General features: G+C 40.2%; 1 protein-coding gene across 1 annotated transcript; it reads left to right on the top strand.

The window, feature by feature from the left end:
- The first annotated feature begins 769 nt into the window (after nt 1-769).
- Nucleotides 770-9,994, top strand: nae1 (nedd8 activating enzyme E1 subunit 1). The gene is made up of 20 exons (XM_080759515.1): nt 770-891; nt 1,608-1,711; nt 2,112-2,172; nt 2,259-2,289; nt 2,449-2,520; nt 2,756-2,835; nt 3,225-3,334; nt 4,777-4,886; nt 4,971-5,033; nt 5,131-5,194; nt 5,401-5,492; nt 6,278-6,337; nt 6,553-6,686; nt 6,996-7,071; nt 7,159-7,198; nt 7,515-7,601; nt 7,790-7,882; nt 8,258-8,372; nt 8,505-8,554; nt 8,663-9,994. The coding sequence occupies exons 1-20, from the start codon at nt 842-844 to the stop codon at nt 8,770-8,772; spliced, it is 1,602 nt and encodes a 533-aa protein (XP_080615641.1). The 5' UTR covers nt 770-841; the 3' UTR covers nt 8,773-9,994.
- The last annotated feature ends 8,476 nt before the right edge of the window (nt 9,995-18,470 follow it).

The raw sequence follows: 18,470 nt of genomic DNA, 5'->3' as shown, positions 1-18,470 counted from the left end.
CACCAACCCGTTGCTACAGAGGTTGCTACCTATGGGTGCACTGCAAGCAGTTGTCTAATAGGGAATAGGGCTAGCCGCTAGATCAATAAGTAGCATTCGTTTGGCATAGGTTATATTCATTATTATATTATATTTTATTAATGTAGCCGCCTAGTACTTTCTTCCTTTTTAGACTTGATTAGTTAAAAGAAAAAAAGAAATTATCTGGCCATTGCCACAGCACAGCAACATCAGCTAAATGACCATGGAAGATTTGCCCAGCTGGCATAATGGCACAATTATCGGTCCAAACATGGGTCCAAAACCCTTGACATAATGACATCTTCTTCTGTTTAGTAAACAGAATCAAAGAGCTCAGGCAGCAGGCTACAGGATGAATACAAAGAGTAGCCTACGCGTAGCCTACTAGAGTAGACATTATTGAAACATTATGGTTGTCAATGATTAGTGCCAGAATATATAACTTTTTAACGAAACAAATAGGCATACAATAAACAATATTTAGTATGCCTAGTTTTTGGATGCGTTACCTTCTGGTTCTTTTTTTTCCTACTGGATTTATTTGGGGTCTAGGCTAGCACACCAGACTAGCACACAAACAACTGCATCACTGCATGCCTTTTACATCGATAAACGAGACCTGTCTCATCCATGGTCTCACATTCAATCACATACTCATATAAAAATGGTCTAAATACTCCCCCTAGTGGCCAAACGTTGTGTCGAAACTACGGATTAGAAACACATGTAGCCATGTAGCAATGAAAACTTCTGCGTGTCGAATCCACCGTTTTGAACGGTAGAATGCATTTGTAAGTTCCCTGTAGAGCTTCAGCTTACCATGGCAGCCACCAAAGCATCAAAAGAACAGAAATATGACAGACAACTCAGGTAAAAATAATAACGGAGTTGCTTTGATGTATAATCCATACGTTGTTAAATTAATGTAATAAGTATTCCCGTTAAATAACGTTACCATTGCTGGGCATTTGGGTTTGACAGTCCAGGACAACGCTAGCTAGCTAACCGTTGTTATGATTGAATGATATGATATTAACTGACTGACTGACTGATCGACTAGCCTAATATGTTTGCCATCATTCATTACCGTCAGTTTAACGTGACAATTTCTGACAAATAGCACGACGACTACCTTTTTAATTATAATAGTCCTGGTATGAAGAATGGAAGACGTTTTTAGTTGGTGCACTGCAAACTACTACATGTCATATGGCAATGCATAACAACCATGGTGATGGTGAATGGTACTCCAGTACTTGAGTCCTGGTGGTCAAATATTACTCAACTACAAGTGAAAGTTGCTCTGTCAAATTGTACTTTTACAAAATATACTTGAGTTAAAGTTCTGGAGTAAGAGTACAAAAATATCAATAATAGTGAAATTAGCAGATCTACAGTGTCCCACCACGATCGTGACACATTGTGAGCTTGAGTCTATTTCATTACATTTGAAATGCGGCTTTAGTGGTTAATTTATAATTCTTTTTATTCCCCATACCCAAAACTTACTATAAGTATAGTACTCAAGTGAACGAAACGTACTTTACCGCCTATCACTGATGATAACATATTTGATGTCCATTCAGACTGTGGGGTGACCATGGTCAAGAGGCCCTTGAGAATGCACACGTGTGTCTCATCAACGCCACTGCAACTGGGACAGAGATACTGAAGAACCTCGTTCTTCCAGGTGAATGTGGTTTATATAATTATGATGATGAAACATTTAAAGGGTGTTTCACTTTAAAACACTTCTGGGTTTATTTTAGCGTCTGCAGTGCTCAGGGTTTGTGTGACCTGTGTGTACCCCCAGGTCCTCTGTTGCTTGATTCAAATTCAATATTTAGATATTTATGTTAATTTGATCAGACATGCCCCCATCTTTAGTTATTATATATGAACCCATGCAACTTCAAACTCCATTTTAACAATATTAGACTTGAAACACATTCCTGGTTCTAGTGACTTCCAATGCAGGATGCATGTCAAGTGCAAAATGCACATCTGTGTTTTTCAATAAATAACTAATAATAGAAAAGGATATTAATGTCACTTCTTCAAGATTACAGTGAAATTATTGTTGTTCACAGGTATTGGAGCTTTCACCATCGTCGATGGACACATTGTTTCCGGGGAAGATGTTGGTAACAAGTAAGGCAGTGGTTTTGATTTCACCCTTTGCAGCGCTGTGGTGTGTTGTTCTGACTCTGAATATGTATGACACTCCTCTCTTTCAGCTTTTTCCTCACCCACAACTGTATAGGAAAGGTATGTTCTGCTGATATGTCTTTGCTTTGCCATCTGTCTCTCATATCCTTCCTCCCTACGACTTCATTATAAACACTGTTTGTAACAATCAGTAAAACATGGACACTCCCTAAGTATTGGTATACTTTTGGTGTGTGCTGACCTTACCTTATCTCTCAGAACAGAGCACAGGCTGCCACTGAACTCTTGCAAGAGCTGAACAGTGATGTCTCTGGAAACTTTGTGGAGGAGGTTGGTTGTTTCTGTTGTGTTGTTACATGAATGTAAACAGGAAAATATCCATCTCCCTCTTTTTGTTTTGTATCCTCCGTTGTGCATACACCTGCCCATTTGATTGTATTTTGTTAAGCATTTGTTTTATGCAGATGTGTTCATTGGCTTTTTCAAGGCACCATATATTATTTCTATGTTGATAATTAATAATTTTACACTCATGGCCTATATGTATCACCTGTTTCTCCTGCAGACTCCAGATAAGCTCCTGGACAATGACCCAGAGTTTTTTCACAGGTTCAACCTGGTTATTGGTGTTCAGTTGCCAGAGAGGTATTGTAATGATCTGTTAACAATGCACTTTGAGAATTGAAAGTGCCTTAGTGTCTAGCTCAGTAGTTTGCTTTTTATTTGTCAATTTACTATTATTGTAAGTCGCTCTGCTCTGCATAAGGGCCGATTCATACTCCTATTTTAGAGCCGAATAAAAGTCGGTTCGGCTCTGTAGAGCCTACAATGTGACGTAATTTGAGGTTTGGGGGGCTCTTCTGTGCTACTGACATTTTCTGACGAGCCGAAATCTGACGAGCCGTTTTTTGTTATTGTTGTTGTTTCCCTCATAATTTTATAGATATCTATTTTATTGTTATTATCTTCTAAGTAATCTTTTGTGAAATTCAGTTTGAGTTAATATTTTGTATTTGTCTATATAATTTCAACAGCACATGCCTGAGGCTCGGTTCAGTTCTGTGGAGCACATCTGTACCGTTCCTAGTTTGTAAAACATATGGCCTAGTCGGCTACATGAGACTAGTGGTGCAAGAGCATACAGGTGAGTTGCTCTAAGGTCACATTCTCAAAGATGTCACAAAATGTCAGGACTCCTACCACTGTGCAATAGGGAAAAATAAAGAAATAATAATAATGACTAAATCATGTCCTTAACCATATCTGCAATATCAGACCAAATATCAATGTTTACTTCTTTCGCTCCGTGCAATCTTGCTGTTGACAATTCCATATAGATGATATCTAAAAAGGTCCAAGCCCATTGGCGAAACGTCAATGTGTGAGGTGGTTTCCAGTGCGAAGCAACCATCTTCTTTGCGGCCGTTACGCCAGCAAAGAAGACACGAATACGGGTATTATTTAAAGGCAATTGGGATACATCGTTTAATAAGAATAGAGATGGGGAGGGTGTAATGTTAATTTGTAGAATAATCGAAAGTTTAGCAGCAACCAGATTCCAAAATGTGAGGACATTCGGACACTCCCACGCCATATGAAAGAATGTACCTATGGTGTTCGGAGTGCAGAAAGTGCAGTTATGATTATTTAAAATCCGCATAGCACACAATCTGCGAGGGGTTAAGTATGTCCGATGAACAAAATTTAGATGAATTTGCTGATGATCAGGATTCCTAGAAGATAGGGCAACATTAAGGTCACATTCTCACCTAATACTTCGGTAGACTCGGATGCGTATGGGCGGAGAAATGGGATTCTTGCATATTTAATTTGCTGCGGTTTGCCTTCACACTGTCATGATCCGCAGCAATTGGAAACGCAGCAGGGGGGACCTTTATCAATGTCCATTCATAAACTAGCCTACACAGTGAAATGATAAATCTATGGTGATAAAATTATACTTATAACGTGCATTGATTAATGTACTCGTTCTCATTTAGATCAGGGCTTCAGTCTCCTCATTCGACCACGTCTATCCACGGTAACGGGACATCTTTGCGCTGCGTAGAATATGCCTTCTCCGTCTCCAACTGTGTTCAGCTCCTCACCCGCCACATTGTTTGCTTAATTTCCTTTATTTACTGCGGATTGCATTCACACCTGCACCGAATCGTAATCAAGTGCCCCCGTTTTTCCTCGGAGTATAATGCGGTTCATTGATACGCATTACGATTCGAATGAGCCTTCACACCTGCCAAACGAAGTGCACTTTCTGAAAATGTGCAGCAGGATTCGTTTTAATCGCAGCAAAGCTCTCTGGTATGAATGTGACCTAAGTCCCTACCATTAGTGGTACTCTTAAGTATATTCAATAATAATAGTTATAGTGAAAAATTCATTCATTAATTCTGGTGAATATCATTCCTGAATCCTGATCAACTTAATATTTGACTCGCCAAAGAAGATAATTTATATCTCGAAATGTGCAGTAATATCTATCAATGGCTGGATAACTATTATGTAGACCAATTAAATGCATACTGATAAACACCAATTTAAAGTTTTTTTTTCCATCTCCTACTTAAGTGGTTGAATCTCACCCAGACAATGCCTTGGAAGATCTGCGGTTAGACCAGCCATTTGCTGCCTTAAAAAAACACATCCAATCCTATGACCTGGACAGCTTTGAGAAAAAGGTGCGTGTTTGTGTCTGCTGTGTTTGCCTGAGTCAATTTTGGACAATTTGTCACATAACTAATGATTTCTCTCTGGGCCAATAGGATCATAGTCACACTCCGTGGATTATTATTGTTGCCAAAGTCTTGGAGAAGTGGCTAACTGAGGTATAGTAATATTTCTGTGGCAAAAGATAAACGTTTGATACCCTGATTTCATCTTTATACAACAAAGAAATGTCATTTTTGCTTTTGTTTGTTCTAGCACGATTATCAACCACCAAAAACGTACCCAGAGAAGGAGGCCTTCAAACGGCTGATTCGGGAAGGTATATTTTGTGCCCTAGTAGTCTTTATTTGCCTAGTAGGTGCCATTCGTTTCTTTCCTTATACTCCCTTCCTTCTGTCCATCTTTACTTCCTATTTTAATTTATTCATCGCAGCAATGCAAAGCTGTGTTCATGGATTTATCATGTATTGGCATGATATCGTTTTTTTTTTTTTTTTAATCAGTTGCATATGCCTTTTCCTTTAGGGATTTTGAAGAATGAGAATGGCGTTCCTGAAGATGAAGAGAACTTTGAGGAGGCTATAAAGAACGTCAACACCGCTTTAAACCCTACCAAGGTGAACACATCACTACCTTTTCATTGGGTCACGTTTAGACAAAATCCGTGGTTTTGAATGAGAAATACATCACCTACAGACGGTATGTGTCTCGTACAGATCTGATGAGAAATGTTTTGTTTGTTTTGGGGGTGCTAATCAAAGTGAAAGACTTATGTGTGCCTACATAAAGTGAAATAGTGAGGCATGCCTACTCAAAAATGAAAGATGCATGCCTACTGTCCTCTGAGTAGAAGGTTTTGTCATGACATAAACTTTCTTCCAGTGCTTACTCAAAACGAGTGTTTGGATGCTGATTGTGTGATTTCTAAAACTATTGTGCATTGGTAGTAATAATAATACACTTTTCTAAATACTCAGTCACTTTACAGAAACAAAATAAAAACAACTTTATAAAAAGAAAACTAGTTGAATTAGGTATTGAATGGAGAAAATGCATAAAAAGTTAATACAAAGTTAATTCTAACTATGTATGCAATCAATCGTATTGTACGTCGGGGGCCATGCTTTGCTGACTTATTACAAAGTGTCATGTAGCCAGCAACATTCTACCCAGAGCAGCCCTCTGAAGGGTCTGTCTTCTCCTTGCTCTTAAATCCTTCTCATCTATTTCACCCGTAACCAAGTTCCATCTCTGCATTAATATCTAATGTTTCATATCTAAACGGTAGAAGCTTACAGTGCGAAGAAGTGCATGTGCAACCAAGTATAAATCAGGCTCTAGGTTCTTGTCACAGTTCTTCAATGGCACAAGTAAAATCAGACCTCATGTCTTATCACTGCAGATTCCTAGTGAATTGGATGACCTCTTGAATAGTGAGCCGTGTAATAACATCACATCACAGGTACGTTTATGATCATCAACATTTTACACCTTACATCAGCTGTACACAAATTCCACAGCAGCATGGGGATGAACACATATCTCTAGAGATAGCACAGTAGATAAATACAGGGGGTTTTTTGCCAGGGGAAATCCACTAGGATGCACAAAACGCACATTGTAAAACGTAAATGCAGAGGTATTGTTTGTGTGCATGTTTGTATGTGGAAATACCAGACCCCATCCTTCTGGGTGATGCTGCGAGCTGTCAAAGAGTTCATTCAGAATGAAGGCACTGGTAACATGCCTATGAGAGGGACCATTCCAGATATGATTGCAGACTCTCAAAAGTTCATCAACCTCCAGAATGTGTAAGTGTGCCCAAATGAACATACTGTATTTTCCTGATTGAAAACAATTGATAGCCTTTGCAGAAGGCATTGGAACAGAAGCTCCTTTTTGTTGTTGAGTTAGGGTTGAGCACATGCATCAAAATTAACAGAAATTACCATTACTACAGTTGCATTGAAGTGGCATACTTAAATATGCAATAGCATCCAGTGATTAAAATGATGCTTCTTGAACCGGGGAGCTACTAGCCAGTGTCCCTTAGATAAACACAGGACATGCTTTGTGTGTAATATGTTGTTGCTGTGTGACATGAAGACATGTGTTTCTAGTTACAGGGAAAAGGCCCTACAGGACACTACTGCTGTGTCCAAGCATGTTGAATGTATCTTGCAGTCTGTGGGAAAGGTATGTTGTCCGACCTGTTTAAGGATTCAGTTCATTTTGGACAAACATGATTTTTAATTTAAATGGTTTATCGTTCTTTCTCACTAGCCACCGGAGAGCATCTCTGAAAAGGACATCAAACTATTTTGTAAGGAAATATTGCATGCACCAACAAACCATTTGTGTGTGCAGATATGTGTGGAGAGAAACTCCTGTGCACGCGGCCATGTGCAGCCGTGTTTTTGTGAATTATGTAAACTGCCCCTGCATTGCACCTTGCATATAAATCAAATCTTATTGATTGAGCTCAGAGCACCATTTCAATCAGATATTTCCATATTACAGTAGCACAGTTGTTTAAGGTTTTTGAAGGCATGCATTTCCTATGAGAACTGCTGCGGTACATTTGAAGAAGACAGCTTGTGGCCTGGCTGTATAGTAGTACATAATATCTTTGTGTCCAGGTAAAAATGCAGCCTTCTTGAGGGTGGTGCGCTGCAGGTCTCTTGCAGAGGAATACAGCGTGGACTCAGTAAATAAAGATGAAATCAGTAAGTTGTAATATAAGCCCCCAACCCCATCTGACTTTCTTTTTAGTCAATCCTTATCAACTGCTTCAGTCATTTGTTTTTGCACTTCCTATTATGCCTATCCAGCTTGAGCGAGACCACTGAAGATATCTACATATTGTATTGGCAGGATAGTGTGATGATCATGTTTGTATGTTTTGTCTCCCCAGCCTCCTGTATGGACAATCCAGACAGTGAGATGGTGCTCTACCTCATGCTACGCTCTGTTGATCGCTTCTTCCAACAGCATTCCCGGTACCCAGGTTAGACTTCTGTGTTGTGTCTAATGTCTAAACACCTACAACATTGTCACACAGGGTGAAATATGGGCTCCTATGCCAGGCCCAGTGTTAGGACGGGGGGGGGGGTGTCACCCCCTCAACCAGACCATCTAGCCCCCTCAGTCAAGACTGCCAGTTTAAAATAAAAACTTCAAGCCTTCCTCAGCGTGCTGAGAAAGTGGTCTGTGGTGTTATGTGTACCAGGAGGACCTGATAGATAGACAGACATGACAAGGACTTCAGCTGCTATCAGTAAAAAAATAATAATAAGAAAAAAGCCCCCCATACTTCTCAGGTCAGACTTTGGCTGTTTTATTTGGGTTGATATTCATACATGTGTTCTATCGCTCTTCTCAGGGGTTTACAATTACCAGGTGGAAGAGGACATAAGCAAGCTGAAGCTGTGTGTGAACAGTCTGCTGCAGGAGTACAGCCTGAACGTTAACATCAAAGATGATTATGTCCACGAGTTGTGAGTTCTTGTCACTATGGAATTTATGGATATGGCAATCCCTGCAGGCTGTGGTACATTGCAAATGTCATATTGTGTCATTTTATCCCCTCTCAAATTCCCCCCTCTCTCTTTTCTTTTTGTAATCTATAGCTGTCGCTATGGTGCTGCAGAGCCACACACAGTCGCTGCATTTTTGGGAGGTGGGTCTTTCAGTATTAATCTCAAATTGACTTAGATTCTAATGTGGCTTCACCTCTTGTAGCGGCAATGCTCAGACAAATAATGTATTTTGTATCCGCTTGGTTTAGGTTCAGCTGCTCAAGAAGGAATAAAGATCATTACCCACCAGTTTGTACCCTTCAACAACACCTTCATATACAACGCCATGTCTCAGACATGCGCTACCTTAGAGCTATAGAAGAAAAACTGTCGTTAACATTGCCTGCTGGAGGAAAAAGGGGGTTAGGGTTATCTGTGCAAGTAGCACAGGCTTGAAGGAAGAGTCACAGGTTGTTGTAATAAACTACATTATACACTACTCTATCATCCATCTCTGAGTGAAGATCCTAACGCCAGGGCTCCACCGGGCGCGTTGCGTCTCCGTCGCGTGCGTCAAAAAACGAACCGCTTCAATTTTAATGGTGACGGAGACGCGACGCAACGCGGGCAGTGGAGCCACCCTTCATTGATTAAAAAGGGAACATTCTGTGACGGTGACGGTGACGCGCCCGGTGGAGCCCTGGTGTTAGTTAAAAATTCAAATAGTCTGACAATTAGCCATTCAACATTTTACCTTTGTTGTTGAACTTTCTGAATGTGTTTCAGAAATACAATGTTATTTGTATTCGTATCTTACAGTGTTCGCAATTGTGTACTTGCGTTTGTTCAGAATTATTTTATCCTTTTATTGTGCTATCACTACAACTAACTGATTTTGGAGAGGAAATTAGTGGTCATTTCTTTTCATTATTTACCTCGGATATTAGTTGTTTTGGTTTCAAGCCTGAAAAGTAAAATTTCTGACTTGCAGTATTTTGTTGTCTTCATTATACTTGTTGCTGTCGTGCAGAAACCAGCTATCCATTTTCCAACTTTTTTGCGTGCGAGTATGTGTGCGTGTGACATTGAACCAATTAAAAGTGCTTCTCCATTGGATCCTCAAACTGTTGGTCAAACCACCCAACTCAACTTAAAGTGACCACTTGAGCTGGATTTGGTGATGATGATAATAAGGCAAAATATGTCACAATGTTAGTCACCATACCAACTTTGATAATAGAATTGTGCTCTAAAAACTTTTTTAATTTCCTGAAAAGTTAATAATTTGGACATAGCTGGTTTCTGGCCGACAGCAGAGAAATACGAGTTTCAGTGTACCAAATGTTTTGCCTTTAGTTTGTAGTTTGACTGCTAAGTTGAAGCCCTTTTTTGTAATTGAATGAAACCACCTCTCACGCTGGAAAACTTGTGAGTGAGGGCCCCATGCACTGCCATCGTGTTCAAAATAAAAATGAGCTGCACGAAAGGCAAAATTAAGTTTTCTAGTTTGTATTACAACAACCCATCACTTGTCTCAACAGTCAATGACCGTAAAGAATAAAATGTTGTTCTGAAATGTGATTAGTACACTTTCTACAATACACCGGAAGTCTTTGTGTTTGTTTTTAATCCTACCAATCATGGCTCATTTCCTACTACCGGGTGGCCTGCTGCTTATCTCGTGGTACAACTTAAAGTGGCGTGGGTTCAGCATACTTAACACTATATTGGTTATGTCACTGTCATTAATGTGTATACTATATTTACCTGATAACAATGCATGCACCTCTTGATAAATAGTTAAAGATGTGCATGTATACCCAGAGTCAGAGACAAAGTTATCTTAATATCCAACACTAGAGGGCAACCTTTTCCGTGTTTGTGTGTTTATGGGTTTGACATACTACACAGTTTGTATCTGATTGCTGAGTAAATAATTCCTGAATGCTGACCCTAGCATACATGCTCCTGGGATATAATATGTTGTGGGATGTCAATGAAAAGCTAGCTGTGTTGATTAGTTACCATCGAGCTTTTTCTTAATGTCCCAGTCTCAGCTGCTCAGTAATGCAGAGGGATTTCATTGCTAACATATGATCAGAATTCTTATTGCAGGGTCCTTTTGTTAGAAAATGTTTGTGTACAGAGGGCTATTGTTATGTAACTGTTGGGCACTGTCATGGTTTTCATTTGTTCTGTTTTGCCTGCAGAATTTGGCTGAATGGAAATTTGCCCTCAGCAGATTTTTCCTTGTAAGAAATACACCCACCAAGCCCCCCTAGCCCCTCCCGACCTGCCATCTCTCTCTTCCCCTCTTTCTTTCACTTCTTCTGTCGGAGAATAAAGCAGCTATAGGTTGCCAAGAAGTACTTTGTACCATTTCCTAAATGAAGATTTCATCTACTGCCTCTTAAGATGATCATGTCTGGAATGCCAGCTTTATTAAGTACTAGAGTACTAGAGCGTCTGCATGTACAGTTGGAAAAGGATCACACGAGACTGTTGAAAGAAAACATCTCTCAAGCTCCAGTGAAATACATGAGAGAATAATGAGGTTTTGCTCAGAGGTGGTGTACAGTAGATATTAAGACCCATACCTCTGGCATTACAGATAGTCCCAGTGGCCTTGGTTTTAATTAAGCCAGAACTGTTGTCTTTCATTTTATCCGGTATCTCTCTCAGGGGTGTTTCTAGGCATAGGCAACCTAATGTAGGTGGTCGTCTAGGCCTAGGGCATGGTTCTCAAAGTGGGGTCATACAGGGGATCCTCACTCAGCTAAGTGTTCATATTGCAAGTGCAGATGGTATGTGGGTCATTATGTACTTTTTGTGCATTTTGTGAATATAGCATAAAAATCAATTTAACCCTATAAACAAATGCAATTTGAAAATAGCTCATCTACAAGCTCACAATGTGTCAAAGATTCTTCAGCGTCCATTATCCTCAGTAACAAAAACAGTGGAGTCCCTCCTTTAAAAAAACAGACATAACTGTTCTCAAAACTGTCAAACATAATATGTTAATGATTATATTGTTTACACAAATGTCTGTCTCTGGAACACCATACTGAGCCAAGACAGAATCCATTAATTTTCTCCATATTGACAGCTGAATTGTCTGTGCTGTTTTTTCTAGACTCTACTAAATAGTATTGCTATAACCAAATTCATGACTAACATAACATTCATAACTATAGTGTGCAGGTGCATGCAGGCCTGAATCCTGACTAACATAACATTCATAACTGTAGTGTGCAGGTGCATGCAGGCCTCCTGACTAACATAACATTCATAGCTGTAGTGCGCAGGTGCATGCAGGCCTGAATCCTGACTAACAACATTGATAACTGTAGTGTGCAGGTGCATGCAGGCCTGAATCCTATTCCAGCTCTTTTCCAGGCAGCCATTCAGAGATACGGTAGCCTATATGTATAATACCTGTCTAACAGCCAATTCACCCTTTGTCAAGTCCCGGCCCTGGTTGTGCCCCTATTTGCACCTATTGGTTGCCGTTTCATGGTTGGACAAAAATCCTTTCTCTCCATTAAATACCATTGAAATAATGTGTTTTTTAGCTGCTTCGTATTGATATTCTGTGCATTCAATTCTTGTTTTAAACTTGTCAGTAAAAATGAACATCACATGTGCAGCATGGTGACTGGGCATACAGTATCATGTTTGTTTTTAGTTTTTTCCAAAAATTATGTTTTAGCAAATTCAACATAAACAAAGTGGAACGATTAAGGCCTGCTGGTTAGTCAGTTAGGGACCAATCAGAAGGCTGACAAATGGTGAATTCAACTAACTAACTTTATGCTAAATGTGTTTAATTTTGTATTCATTTTCCTTTTCTTTTTCTTTTTTTTGTCTTTCTAATAAAATGACATTTCCATGAACTGAGACTTCCAGCTGAGAAGCATGACATATTGTGTGCGACTAACAATAATAATATACAGCTGTGTCAACAGCACAACAAATATGCAAACACTGGCTTTAATTACCCATAGTGTACCATTTGCTTCATATGCTCTCGACAGTGTGTAGACTATTTTAAAAGGCTTTCATTCCCTTAAGACGCCACTATTGTTGTACTGATAAGACACAACTGTAAAATAGACAAGATCGAGGCACTCTTTTGTGAAGCAACAACTTCTTTATGGCAAGGGCCTTTGTTGTTGAACTATGTGAAAGATGTGAGTTATGGTGCACTTTGTGCTGAATTAAAAGACTTGATGCTTTGATGATCATCTCAGACTTCATGTTGCTAGCCTGTGATGTCAGTCATATGACATATCTCATATAACTCCAATGATTCACCAGGAACCTGGATGGCTTTGTTGCAAGTTTAAAATAATTCATATTTTCAGAAATCTCTATGGGAAAAATCTATGGGTTTTCTATCTGGCACTACAAAATGACTGTGTTGCTCAGGGAAAATAGGCATATTGGCATGGCCACTTGATATGGCTATAACATGACTGCCGGCAGAACAGTCTCTCTTTAATAATGCCATTAGGACCAGAGCAACAAGATGATGCCGGGGTAGAGAACACAGGACTCACATTCTCTTCACAGAGGAAGAACCCATTACGCACATGCTGGCATTCGCCAAGGTCTCTTGACTGATGCTTGTTTTATTTTCCTCCCCCCCTCGCCTCGCACACTGTGATTACTAAGAAGACAGAAAGAAGTGACAAATGACAAATGATGCAGCTAGGTGCGTCACTCACAAAAAAAAAAACCCAAAAAAAAACCACCACATACATTTCTGTTGAGTAATCCAACCAGCATGGACAAGTATGCGTCAATATTCTTATCTGTCATGTTTTACTTTGAAAAGATATCCTTTCGATGTGCTATTATCTATCCTGTGTCGTTCTTTAATTCAAAACGCCTTTGATGTGGGAACCCTGTTTGCCAGGATAACAGTTGATAAATCTGAACCACTGACAACTTTATGAGTTCCTCCCCCCTCAGTGGAGGTTAGCATGCTGCTCTGTTGAATACATACATAATAATGTAGCACGTGTGCTATCTGTGAGGCTGTGATTTATGATATGACACCACCATACAACTTAACTGCCCACACAACATGTGAATTTGTCTCATTGTAATATGACATAACACGAGATTCAAATACAAGCATTAGATCATTTTGTGATGATATTAAGAAACTGAAAAGACTCCCCCACCCCCCAAAAAATAAATAAATAAAACATATTAGAAAATAAATATCTTATATTAGCCTATTCATAATAATAAAAATGCGTTTGCTGTTCACAATAAGATTTGAACTCACAACCCTACAGTACATGCAGGAAGGAAACAGGCCTATCACTGCTGTGACGTCAGGAACAGTGCATTTTAGAGCTCTTTGGTGGTCTTGGTGTCCAAGAATGTACTTCATAATTAACAGAATCCTTGAAAGAACAAATATTGGCAGAGGGGGGGAAAAAAGATGAAGACGATGTTTCAGCCTTTCAAGGGCCTGTCATAATCTTCAAGATAGCCCCATTGATTAAAAGTTTAGTGCAAAGTGCGAATCACTTTATAGATTACCATTGTGTTGAAACTTGAAACCGGACAAAGATTTCATGAAACAATGGTGTTTGTGCAATTTTAGTAACTTCAGCTATTGAGTGTATCTGTGTGATTTGATATAGACTTCCTTTTTAATCTCATTAAGTCCTTTCGGTCCCATAAATAAATGTGATAGAATATGGAAAGCTGTCTTCCCTAAAATATTGAGGAATTGTGTTTGGGAATGCCTCTGCATTTGTTGTATTCAAAGCTCATAATGGTCACAGAGTCAAACATACATCAAAATGAATTATTATGGGGCGGCTGTAGCTCAGGAGGTAGAGCAGGTCGTCCAATGATCCATGGGTCGGCGGTTCGAATCCCGGCTCCTCCAGTCTACATGTCGAAGTGTCCTTAGGCAAGACACTGAACCGTACATTCATTGCCTCCAGTGGTTGCCACCATTGGTGTGTGAATGTGGGAAGTGAGGACGCTGGTGACAAACAGTCGCTTCACCTCCCAATGTATGAATGAATGGACCATTGTAAAGCACTTTGAGTAAGCACGTAGTGCATAGAAAAGCGCTATAAAAATGCAATCCATTATTATTACTATTAGTTGAATATACAAAAGATTACAGACCGTTTTAATGCAAATCAATGAAATCATACATACACATAAACATTTTATTTAAAACTGTCTCAGAAGATGGTACTCAATAGTGAAACAATTGAAGGTTGGAAAGGAATTTATTTGATTTGTTTTTGATTTCTGTGTCCATTTGGAAGTTTGTCTTTGTACTATGTTGTTGTTGTTGTTGTTTCTGTTTGTTTGATTATGTGTCTGTGAAAACCAAGCAGTTATCTGATCATCAGAAGGTTTCCAGGCCAATCCCATGGCTCCTTCTGCCATTGTGTTGAAATATATGTCAACAAGACACTGAACCCTTGAACTTGAAGAGCAGATAGGTGTCTTGCATTCAAACTTTCAATGGCCTTGCAGATCATTGTGTTATGGCCCCTGAAAGCCTGGAATAGGCTATGCCATTTGTTCTTTCATGGCTTCTTTTGTCAATTATAGTTTAGTGAATGACAAAAGATATTGCAACAGTGATACTATCACTATGTGTAATAAAAGCATTTTTGTTCCATGTGTCACCTTATATCACCCCCCTGAGTTCATCATCTCACACTGAATGAATAAAGTTTGAGAGTTATCATGAAGAATGCTCAGCGTTTTGTTTCTGGTTCTAAGGATGTCTAGACTCTAGAAGATCACTCAGCTGGGTCTGAGGATTCCTCACTAAATTTGTCCAGTCATGCCAACGATTCTGGCAAGCTTACTCTTTAGTCTGCAATTGAGGTTGCCAAGCCATGATGTAAGGTTAAACATGCACACGCTCGACCAGAGTACCGCGTGCACACATTTTAAAATTGGTTGGCCCACGTTAAGGCTGTGATTCGAAGATAAAGGTGTTGTGAGCATTTCTTGAATTCAGTGTTTTCAAAACTGTACTCGAGTACTTGAAGCTGACTACAGTTTCAACAGATTAAGTAAAAGTGCCGTTAAGACGCCCCGATGAGTATGATCAGTTCTTTAGTTCTACACCACTACTTTGACACCATGTTTGAGCTTCTGTGTGCGTCAGTTAACCTTCTCAACTTCAATAACAGTAATCAGTATACTTGTGCAAACTGTAGCATTGTTATGGATTATGATTTAATTTGTATACAAAGAAAACAATACAGGGTATAGAACACATTCTTGACACAGAGTTTATGTGGTTAACAGTTAACTCCAAGTTCAAAAGAATGAGTTTTCATTGCATTTTAAAGCAGAACTCAAATCTAAAAATAGCACTCAACCTTTAGGTTGCCGAAGATGTGTTGTAACACTGTTAAGCAAGGTTAAGATGATATAGTCTGTTCCTCTATCCTATATAAGGCAGTCTAAACTAGCAACATAGAAGGTTAAGATATTAAAACTCTTTTCATAGTCTGGCACAGAACAATAACAATAGTAAGTGCTACTGTACTGGTTGGAAGTCATGGCAAGGGTTGTGCAACCTCCTCCACTTTAATGCTATAGGAGCGGTTACAGGAGCACGGGTGCATAGTTGATCACATTCTGCACTATATTTCTGCACTCATTTGTTAAAAATAACAATAATTATAATAAAAACAAAACAGATAATAGACACCAGTGTCTATTTGCTCAGCCACTATGACGTCAAATGTTCCATTCATTGTCAATGGGTATGATGTTTGTGTAGGACAAAGTTTGTGAACATACACTAAAAGTTGGATATAGGAGGGGCTGGCGCCCCTCAAAAACTGTGATTTAACATTTGTCGTGCCTATATGTAGTGGAAGTGAAATTGCCTTTGGCTCCACTTCTTTAGAGGCCCCTGTGTCAGTACAATTTGGGGTAGATCGGATCAGTTCATGATTTATGCAAAAAGCAATTGGCCGGATTGCAATTGAGGATATACAGTGAGGCCAGAAAAGTGAGGACGCCAATTGTGATTGGCCGAAATGTGATGATGTATGATGATAAGAGCGCCCCTCACTTCACACAAGAGTGATTGTTAAGGTGCGCTAGCCCCCTCTATAAACAGCTTTTGTCCCCGCCCGTTTGCCATTGATAATGAAAGGAGAATTCCAGTCAAATGTCCGCTAAATCTTGTCCCCGCCCGTCTCAATATTTGCCATTGACAATGAATGGAGAAATGACGTCAGAATTCCGCTAAATATGACGTAAACTAAACATCAAAACATTAAACGCCATTGACATTGAAGGGGAAACTTACGTCATATGCAAACGAGCAAATCGGCTAAGCAATCACATGTTGGTGGGAGCGCTTGACCAATAAGGGACCATCTTATTGTAGCCTACCTTATGTAGCGCTAACATAAATCGATGTACGATGACAAGAGCGCCCCTCATTTCACACGGGTGTGATTGTTGTCCTCACTTTTGGCTTCAATGTTTGTGTTTACAGACACCGAAAACTGGGCATAGGCCCCTCAAAAACGAAGTAGTGTCGGAGTATTTTGAAGAAAACGCAAAATGGTGGAAAATGTACGGTGCTACAGTTCAAGTTGTGGGCCAAAATGTGAAGCAGCCTGTTATAGCGCCACGATGATGTTATAGCCTGTTATAGTGCCACGATGATGCCCATTTGAAACATTTGAGCTGGTCTTCCTTGGTCTACTGGGAGTGAGTGTCCAAAGTTTCATGGTAATCAGCGCAATAGTTGCCGAGATTAACTGGTCACACAGACACACGGATGGATACTGTAGATGGATGGACAGACGGTCGAAAACATAATCCGCCTCTGGGCCATTCCAGCCTGTCAAGTAAACTGAAGTCGATAGCAGTTTATCAGAACGGGCTCCACAGGAGTCCCGGGTTATTTAGAACAATGAACAGGATAACAGAATGAAAGAATGAAAGAATGAATGAGAATCATAACATGGCAGTATGTCCTCAACCACAAGCATCACAACACTGGCTCTTTCTTGTCAATGACGTCACATTCGATTGCACTTGACACAGCCTGGCTGAAGATAAAAAAATAAAAGAAAGACAAAAAATAAAAACATTCAGTTCACTAGCAAAGGATTGGCTGGTGTTTGCAGCGAATTCCTTTTTTACTGGCCCTGCCCATAGTGCATTGGGACATTCCCAAGCTTGTCTCACACCTGTGAATACGTTTTTTGTGTTTCCCCTCTCCTTTTGACACAATGTCACCACATGTATGAAGCATGTTACCTTTCATTGAGACGTCTCTTCAGCTATTTAGATAAACATGTTTTATTGTTTTGCGAAAATCGTTCTGGTGTCAGTGACATTGCCTTCACAGGCATGTACTGTAGTATACTGTAGTATATGAGGAGATAGTGTCTGTGAGTTCACAACTTCTGTACAGGATTCAAAGCAATATAAGTATCCCATTCGGTATCCTCCAAACGGTCTCTGATTTTCCTTTCGGACCATACTTGTTGTATCACTGGTTGCATGCTTCTTTCACTTCACAATAAGTCCTGTACTTAGGCAAAAGGTGAACAACATGGGGTGGTCTGCATACAGCCATATAACAAAATACATGGATGCACCTGGGACGTATCCTCAGTGATGTATCCCAAGGTCATCGGGGTTTCGGGTCTCCCAACATCATACCCCTCACTCAGGTGACCCAGCCGGGGTGATCAAGTCCCGACCCGACTTGTCAGTAGCTATACCCTCTATCAGTCCCACTAGGGAGAAACCAGGGCCACACAATCCGTTCCTCCTGAACTACTCTGCCGGGCCTGCGAGGTACCATTCTGGCGCGTGGATGGACTAGGCTCTGTGGGTTGACTCCTGTCCGGGCCCCTCCTACGTCTCACCAGGTCCACTCCTGCTCTCACCAGGTCAGGCCCAGTGAGTTGCACCAGACTCCCAGCACCAGGCACTTTATTCAGGAATGGTGGATTCTCAAGCCGCAACGGTTCCGCAGGCTCCACCTTGCCCTTGGTGGTGCCGCAGGCTCCGCTTGAGGCTTGAATGGCCCCC

This window comes from Protomyctophum bolini (assembly GCF_963924005.1).
Source record: "Protomyctophum bolini genome assembly, chromosome: 1".
Classification (NCBI taxonomy): domain Eukaryota; kingdom Metazoa; phylum Chordata; class Actinopteri; order Myctophiformes; family Myctophidae; genus Protomyctophum; species Protomyctophum bolini.
Note: the sequence above shows the minus strand (reverse complement) of the source record. Positions and strands in the feature narration are given on the sequence as shown.